Here is an 8,581-nt window from a genome sequence, read left to right on the forward strand (position 1 = left end):
CAAGTTGTCAGCTCTTCGCAACAGGAGGATTTTTCTTTTAGAGTGTAAAAGACAAGGTTTGGTTCCTAAGCATGTGTCTGACAGTTTTAGATCACTATTTGGTTCTATCACCGACTCAAGATCATCAGTTAGTGTTGTAGCAATGAAGTTAAAAATGACACTAAAAATTCTCACGTTTGAAATAAAGATCACAGTTAGAAAGATTGTTGAATTGGAAAGAGGGATGTTGAAGATTTGGCGGAGGTTGGAGTCTGTTCTCCCTGAAGTTATTCTTGATAGATTTAAGAGAACTCAAATTAGTAAATATAAAACCAATTTTTCAGTCATTAAACAGAACAATTTGAGAAAGATCCAGAATTTAATTAGTGAACAGTTGAATAAGACAAAAACATGTAGTGGTTGGATGAAGAATATTAGCTCAGTTGTGTTGCCAGAACGTGTTGAGAAGTTTTTGGCTTTGGGTCCTAAATTTACTGTTGATACACCACACAATGAGATTTCAATTCAAAAACTTTTATCAGATATAGAATATTTAATCAATCTTGATGTTTCTAAAAACGCTGACAAAAAAAACATTTCTAGGGCACTTGCAACTAACATGATAACAAATCACATCAAGCGTAGGTCTGAAACAGTTAACACCTTTCAAAAAGAATTTTACCATTGCAAAAAATACTTGAGAGATCATCCTGAAATTTTGATCATGCAGTCCGATAAGTGTAATGTTACGGTTGTTATTGATAAAGATCATTATTTGAATTTGTTCTATGACATATTAAATGATAGCAAGTATTACCGATTGCTTAGTAGGGATCCCACATTGACTTTTCAGGGTAAAGCTAATAACATTATAAAGGATTTAGTTCATAAGGGATATATCTCATCTAGTCAAGGCAAGGCACTCTATAATTATAATGCAGTTCCAGCAAGGTTTTATGGTCTTCCTAAGATACATAAACCTGTGGTGTCTCTTCGACCTATTGTTTCATGCATTAATACTCCGACATCCAATTTGTCCATTTTCATGGCTGATATTCTTACCAGATCTCCTGATAGTGAGAACAGATTTTATGTAAAGGATTCCTTTGAATTCTCTAGTATGTTTAATAATTTTCAGCTGGATCAGGGTTATGTTTTGTTGAGCCTTGATGTTGTTTCTTTGTACAGCAATATACCGGTTGAGTTAGCGTTGGAGGCCATTGAAGATATGTGGGAGTCTATTGCTCAACAAACTGACATTCCGAAAACTGAATTTTTGTCCATCATTAGGTTTTTGTTCGAGTCTAGTTATTTTATATTTGACAACAAAATTTATATTCAAATTTTTGGTTCACCTATGGGTTCGAATTTTAGCCCCATAATAGCCAGAATAGTTATGGACTATTTGTTAAAAATGATTCTGAGAGGTATTCCTTTCGACATCCCATTTATTAAAAAATATGTAGATGATATTATTTATTCTGTGCCAGAAGGCAAAGTGGAATTTGTTCTCGAGTTTAACCAATTCAATCAGCATATTCAATTCACCATAGAAAAAGAATCAGATAGATCTGTTCCATTTTTGGATACGAAACTGATTAGAACGGATGATAATGTGATAAAAATAGACTGGTTTATGAAAGAGATGAGTTCTGGTAGGTACATCAATTACTTTTCTAACCATCCGACGAAACAGAAAATTAATTTGATTCTTGGGATGAAGAGACGAATACAGAGCATTTCACATCCGTCATTCATACAAAAAAATAAAGTAAAACTGATGAAATTGTTGTTGAGCAATGGCTATCCCCGACCACTCTTATGTAGACTTTTAAATAATACAACTCATGATCAGAGTCGAGTGGTAAACAATGAAGAGAATATGACTGAGGTCAAGTTTTCTTCTCTGCCCTTCATGAGGGGAATCACTTATCCGTTGATTAATTTACTTGGAACTGACAACATTAAAATAGCTGTAAGAAACGATTTCAGGATTGGAAAGTTGTTTAGTTCAGTCAAAGATAGGTTGGATGTTGGAAGAACGCGTGATGTAGTGTATAGTATACCCTGTATGTCATGTGAGGGTACTTATATTGGTCAGACGTCGCAGCAATTGAAGAAACGTATCACACAACACAAAAGTGACATCAAAAATACAAAAAAGGTGTGTGCGCTTGCTGAGCACTGCAGATCCACAAAGCATTGCATGGATTATAACTCCGCTAAAGTGTTAGAAATTGAACGAAATTTGAATAAACGGGTGTTTCTTGAAATGTATCACATTAAGAATTGTAAAAATGCTCTGAATTATAGAAAAGATATAGATAATGTAAGTAACATTTATTCCTTTTTGTTTGACTATTCATATAGTAGGAAACGTAGTAGAGACGTGGGTTAGTGTTAATATTTTAGATAAGAAGAAGAATGACACACGATATCAATGTCGTCTTTTATTATGTGTGCCTGTCAATTTTGTCCTGAAGGAAAATGGCATGTTCTGGAAGGAATTTTAGTGAGTTTTGTGTAGAGATTTTATTAATGTAGTGATATGAAAGATTGTAGATTATTGAAGATTCCCTTGTTAGTGGAGAGTTGTGACTTTTGTACTCAATATTCAGTAAGTCTTGTACTTAAAAAAAGAGATACAATAGTATGAAATATTTTCTTGTCCTGTATTACAGAGTCCTGAGGAAGGTTCCAAACGGAATCGAAACGTAGACGTAGAATAAATGTAGTATTGGAATAGTTTGGCCCATATTATTGATCCGTTCAACCCTTTATCGTTCAAGTTTATATATATATATATATATATATACACCTGAAATATATATAACGTGCGTTCAAAAAAATTCGTCGTCAAGTAGGCTATGAAATTTTGAAGGCTGATGTTCGGTGGCTGAACGTATGTCTTTCCTTGAATTACTTCATCTTCCCAAAATGTAAACAATGATGACATTAACCTATATATCGTAATTTTGTACGGAAAGGCACTTTTCAGAAAAGGTTACCTGTAAATTTCACCCAACTTTCGAAAAGCATTTCTTTCATTGAGTAAGATGACAAGAATCCAAACAATCTGAGGCGGTTAGAAAAGTTCTTCGTAAAAATTTTAACCGTCCACTATTTTCATACGTAAGAGACATGAATCTTGAATTGATCGTGGTAGTATGTTTTTTTGTAAGAAGCTTCTAGTTACTTCAGTCATATGAATAAATCACAGTAAGATTCTCAATAAAATGTTTATTAATTCTCTATAAATATTGAATTGATTAAGTCATTACTGAAAATCCATGACTAAACTAAAAGAACTGAATTACAGTAGAATCCGATTATTATGACGCCGGCTATATTGACCAATCGCTTATTATGACGCAATTGCAGTGTTAAGTTTGGTTTCATTCAAAACTCCTTACAACAGGGTTCGGATTTAATGACTTCGCTTATAATGACATGTCGCTTACAATGACATGATTTCAGATACAACAACACTATTTGTAGAAAATTTATCCGGTTATAGTGACATCTCGATCGTTTTCTCAAGCCACCCCACCCCTTTTCATGCGACGAGGTTTGATACGATACGAGATATATCAGATTTTTTTGTAAAAACGAAAAAGTTCTTCATATTTAGCTGATAATTTTAAATTTTTTTAATAAAGGAAACATATAATTTGTCGTTTTTCTCTCAAATTGAATCCATAAAAAATATCATCAATTTTGCTTTTTGTGACTTCCGGTTATTATGACGTGTTTTTCATTTCCCCTCAATGTCATTATAAGCGGATTCTACTGTACATGAAAATAGCTATTGGACAATTTATTAAAATTCAATTCAGCTATAAAAAGGTATGATGCTTTCTCCTTCATAACGTTCTGCTATTGTTCCATAAAAGAAAGAAGGTCCACATTTTGCCTTTGACTGATGCATACTGTCAGTATGCATCAGTTCAGTATGATACTGAACTCCAATTTTTCTCGGATGCTTCAAGGTTAGGTAATCACAACCTTTTCAGTTTTCTGATAACATGTCAATCTTTATGGAAACCAATGGATATCTTTTTTCAAAATCGGGTGGCATATACCAACGGATACTCCATCCACTTGAGAAAAAATCTGAAGAGAGGTTTGTCGAGCTTCTCTGTCACCATGTTTTCATTATTACTGAAATCTAGAGTTTTCTTTTTTGGTATACCTCTTCCCTTTTTTGTTTGAACATACCTGTTTCGTCAACACATCGCAAAACAGTACAATGGAAAAATTCATTCTTAATAATCTACAGCAACATAGGCTTCAATGAAGTCGCCGGAACAGAATATTTCCATTTTCCTTCAATTTTCTTTCCAATTTTGAAGTAGAATTCAATAGTAAAAGTCTTTCACACGTCCGTAAAAACCATCTTTATAATTTGCTGATAATTTTAATTCAACAGCAACCCAAAATGCTAAAATGACAGTTCACCTGGAAAATAGTAAAGCACGAGCTAAGAATTACGTTTAGACACGAAATATTAACGTTCAAAATTCCATAGCCTACTTGACGACGAATTTTTTTGAACGCACGTTATATATATATATATATATATATATATAACGTGCGTTCAAAAAAATTATATATATATATATATATATATATATATATATATATATATATATATATATATATATATATATATATATATATATATATATATATATATATATATTTTTTAAATCACCATTCTAGGGTTAGGTCGCTGAGGATGCCGGGTCATCTTGACCAAGACATATCTCAGTTGCTCGTGAGGAATCTACGTACGATACGTGTAGTCCACAGGATAACCTCCTTTTGCGCATCGCTTATTATGCTCTCATCGAGGCCGAGCTTCAAAGTATTCTCCACCAGATGTGTTTCGACAAGACCATTGGTCGTTATGATGAGAGGAAGGATTCTTGTGCAGGTAAGTTTATTTATTTCTTTTAGTTCGAAGGCCAGGTCGTGATATTTTAAGATTTTCTCCGTGTACGCTCTCTCAACATTGTCATCCGCTGGAATGGTAACGTCAGCTATTATTACCTGCTTCAGTTTCTTCTCGAAGAGCACAATGTCGGGACGATTGTGTGGAATGGACCTGTCTGTTATGAGTGGTTGGTCCCAGTACAGCTTCACCTCTTCATTCTCCAGGATCTCTTTTGGTGAGTATTTATGGATTGGTTGGGTCGTTCCGAGTAGTCCATATTTTTTGGCGATGGCTTGATGGTATGCCTTTGCCATGGAATTGTGGCGGTCCGTGTATTCTCTTGGTGCTAGAATTGGACAGGACGACGTGACATGTTGTATTGTCTCGAGTGATTGTGAGCATTTGCGGCATCTGTCGGTGGTTAAATTTTTCCCTATTATATTTTTCAGGTATGCTCTGGTGGGTATGACCTGATCCTGTATGGCCGTTAGTCTGCCTTCTGTTTCCGGGAACAGGTAACCAGCCTTTAGGTATGCAAGTGATTTCTCTCTATCAATTTTCTTATTTTTCAGGGCTGTTGGGTACCTTCCATGGAGTGCTCGGCCATGCCATATCTCTGATAGCTCTTGGATGTTGGGGGGCGCAATTGGATCATTGCTAGATGACAAGTTTAGTGCTGTTACATTGTCATCTTCTTCAGATAGCGCTTTGAAGAAAGGTAAGTTTCTTGATCTGAAATATTCCCTCATCTCATTAACAGTGTTGTGGTGCGTAGTTTCAATGTTTTGTAGCCCTCTTCCTCCATCTTTTCTAGGTATGTATAGTCTATTGACCGAGGCGTTTGGGTGATGCATTCCATACCTAGTTAAGAGACCCCTTACTTGGGTGTCGATGGCTCTCAGTTCAGTTGTTGACCATTTTATTATTCCGATGAAAATGCTAAACACGGCACCACCCACGTGCTTATTGACGTGAACATTGCTTTGGAGTTCAGTTTGCTCTGTAGTACCTTCTTTAGTCTACCTATGAATTTGTCCTTGAAGGTGTTTTTTACTTCATTGGTTCTTATTTCTAGACCTTGCTGGATTCGCAGGTATTTATAAGTTTCCTCTGGGCCCAGCGTTTGAATGGTGAGATGATCCTGATCCTGATCCTGATCCTGATATATGCGTTGAACAGGAACCTGTTGAGGTTCAGAGGAATGGATCCAAAAATTAGGCCAAAAATCCCGAGACTCAGGCACTGCAGAAAGCTCAAAGAAGATATGAGTGCGGTCGACAAGATACTGTCAAGGATCATTGACAGGGACCACTCTCTTCTACAAATTGTGGATATGGTTTATGCGGGGGCCATAACTGTTGCTGAACTCCAGGGTAAAACGGAATCGCCGGTTGAGATGAGGAGGCCTTCTGGTGATCCGCCATGGAAGACACGCCTAGAAAAAAAGATCATTACATATAGAAGTAAACTTGGTAGCATTCATACTTACCTTTCCATACAGCAACCGTCCAGGAGAGTAATGAAATCAATGAAGATCATAGCAAAAGAGTATAAGCTAAGGCTTGGTGCGGGCGATTTCCATAATAAGATCAGGTTAGCAGCAGACAACCTTAAACAAAAAATAAAAGCATTAGGGGCTAGATTGCGGCGTTATAATGACAGGACTAAGAGGTATAGAAACAACCGTCTGTATTATGCGAATCAAAAGGAATTTTTTCGTAACTTGGAGGGGGGGCTGAAGCCTGATGGCCCACCACCGGGATGTGGAAGTATGGAGGCCTTTTGGAGTAAGATATGGAGCGAGGAGGTCAGTCACGATGAGGGTGCTGACTGGCTGAAGGACGTGGAGGATCAATCAGGGAAAAGTATTATGAGTGAGGTACATATAGATGTAACAGACGTACAGTGGGTCTTGAAGTCCGCGAATAACTGGGCCGCACCAGGAGTTGACAACATCCATAACTTCTGGTGGAAACATTTTGGGTCAGTTCACTCTTCCCTAGCTCGCCTGTTTCAAAAATGTTTGGAGAAACCTGAGCTGGTCCCCACTTACATGACTAGCGGAATAACATACATGCTACCAAAGGGATCCGAGTCAGAGAATCCAGCAAACTACAGGCCAGTAACATGTTTGCCAACAATTTATAAACTACTAACTGGAGTGCTAACGCGACATATCAACAACTACCTGAGAACCAATAACATTCTAGCTAAAGAACAGAACGGATGCAAATCCAAAACTATGGGCGCGAAGGAACTCCTGATATCGGATCTAATTATTACCAAACACGCAAGGAAAAAACTACGAAACATCTCGGTGGCATGGATAGACTATAGAAAAGCGTTCGATTCTGTGCCCCACTCGTGGTTGCTCAAAGTTTTGAGCATGTACGGAATATGTGACTCGATAATAAACCTCCTAAAACATCTTATGAGCGGATGGCACACTTCGCTTGTGCTGAGATCTGAAGCGGGTGTGCTGAAGACGGCTGACATCGAAATCAAACGGGGACTGTTTCAGGGGGATACACTGAGTCCTCTATGGTTCTGCTTGGCATTGAACCCCCTAAGTGCACTGATTAACAACCAAAAATACGGATATATTCTAGATAGAATTAAAAAAATTAAAATAACCCATCAGCTTTATATCGATGACCTTAAGCTATATGCATCTAATGATGAAGAACTGGCAAAACAGATACAGATCGTAGCTACATTCAGTGAGGCCATAAGAATGCAAATGGGTCTAGATAAATGCGCAAGGCTTACTGTGAAAAGGGGAAAAATCAGTGAGAGTGATTCTATTCAATTCAATTCAATTCAACTTTATTTCCCTCAAAAAATTACAGGGTGCGTCATAAGATTCTATAACAATCATAACAAACTCATAAATAATATACATATTACCCGTATAAGGCGAACATCAACAACATAATTAAATAAGAAAATTATATACAATACAATCTCACAAATCTGTACAAGATCATGACTACTTGTTCAAACTGGCCACAAATTCATCCATGGAGTAAAAAGCATTTTCCAATAGTAATGCCTTAATATGTACTTGGAAAGCTCGGATGCTCAGGGACGCGATTGACTGAGGTAGTTCGTTGTAAATTTTCACACCGTTGAATATATGTGTGTTCTGGGACTTTGTTAACCTATGTCTGGGAGTCACAAATTTATCTTTGGATCTGGTAAGATAATGATGGACATCGGAATTCTTTGTGAGGTGCTCTTTATTTTTATGGATGTATAGGAGGCACTCGAACATATAACAGCACGGTAGAGTAAGTATTCGATACTTCTTAAAAAACGGTCGACAGCTAACAGTGTGATCGACTCCAGATATCAGTCTTAATGCTCTCTTCTGTTTGAGAAAAACTCTCTGTGCATCATGAGATGAGCCCCAGAGGATTATGCCATAAGTCATTCTCCCATGGAACTGTGCATAGTAAGTTAAAATAGTTTCTCTCTCAGAAAGGTGGTTCTTAATTTGTCTCATCGCGTACAATGCAGTCGACAACTTCGTGCAGAGTCCATCAATATGTGCCGTCCAGGTAAGATTTCCGCTGATCTTCAATCCTAATATAGAAGCACTCTCCGTGTTATTAGTTTTGGTGGTTACTAATAACTGTTGGGTCTTTTCACAGTTAAGCTTCATGT

The 8,581-nt window shown here is 36.9% G+C and overlaps 1 protein-coding gene across 2 annotated transcripts; it reads left to right on the forward strand.

The window, feature by feature from the left end:
- Positions 1-5,138: 5,138 nt before the first annotated feature.
- Positions 5,139-5,832, forward strand: LOC123321955. 2 transcript variants are annotated; one of them, XM_044909772.1, is made up of 3 exons: positions 5,139-5,430; positions 5,488-5,633; positions 5,730-5,832. In XM_044909772.1, the coding sequence occupies exons 1-3, from the start codon at positions 5,396-5,398 to the stop codon at positions 5,762-5,764; spliced, it is 216 nt and encodes a 71-aa protein (XP_044765707.1). In that variant the 5' UTR covers positions 5,139-5,395; the 3' UTR covers positions 5,765-5,832. The 2 variants fall into 2 exon arrangements, with proteins under 2 accessions (XP_044765707.1, XP_044765706.1); XM_044909771.1 differs by having other exon boundaries at positions 5,488-5,832.
- Positions 5,833-8,581: the final 2,749 nt, after the last annotated feature.

This window comes from Coccinella septempunctata, chromosome X (genome assembly GCF_907165205.1).
Source record: "Coccinella septempunctata chromosome X, icCocSept1.1, whole genome shotgun sequence".
Lineage (NCBI taxonomy): Eukaryota > Metazoa > Arthropoda > Insecta > Coleoptera > Coccinellidae > Coccinella > Coccinella septempunctata.

Excerpts from the sequence above, each read along its gene's own strand:
- LOC123321955 (XM_044909771.1), top strand. The coding sequence starts at position 5,396 with ATGGCCGTTAGTCTGCCTTCTGTTTCCGGGAACAG. Across the intron at positions 5,431-5,487 it reads CCTTCTGTTTCCGGGAACAG|GGCTGTTGGGTACCTTCCAT; the intron begins GTAACCAGCCTT and ends CTTATTTTTCAG.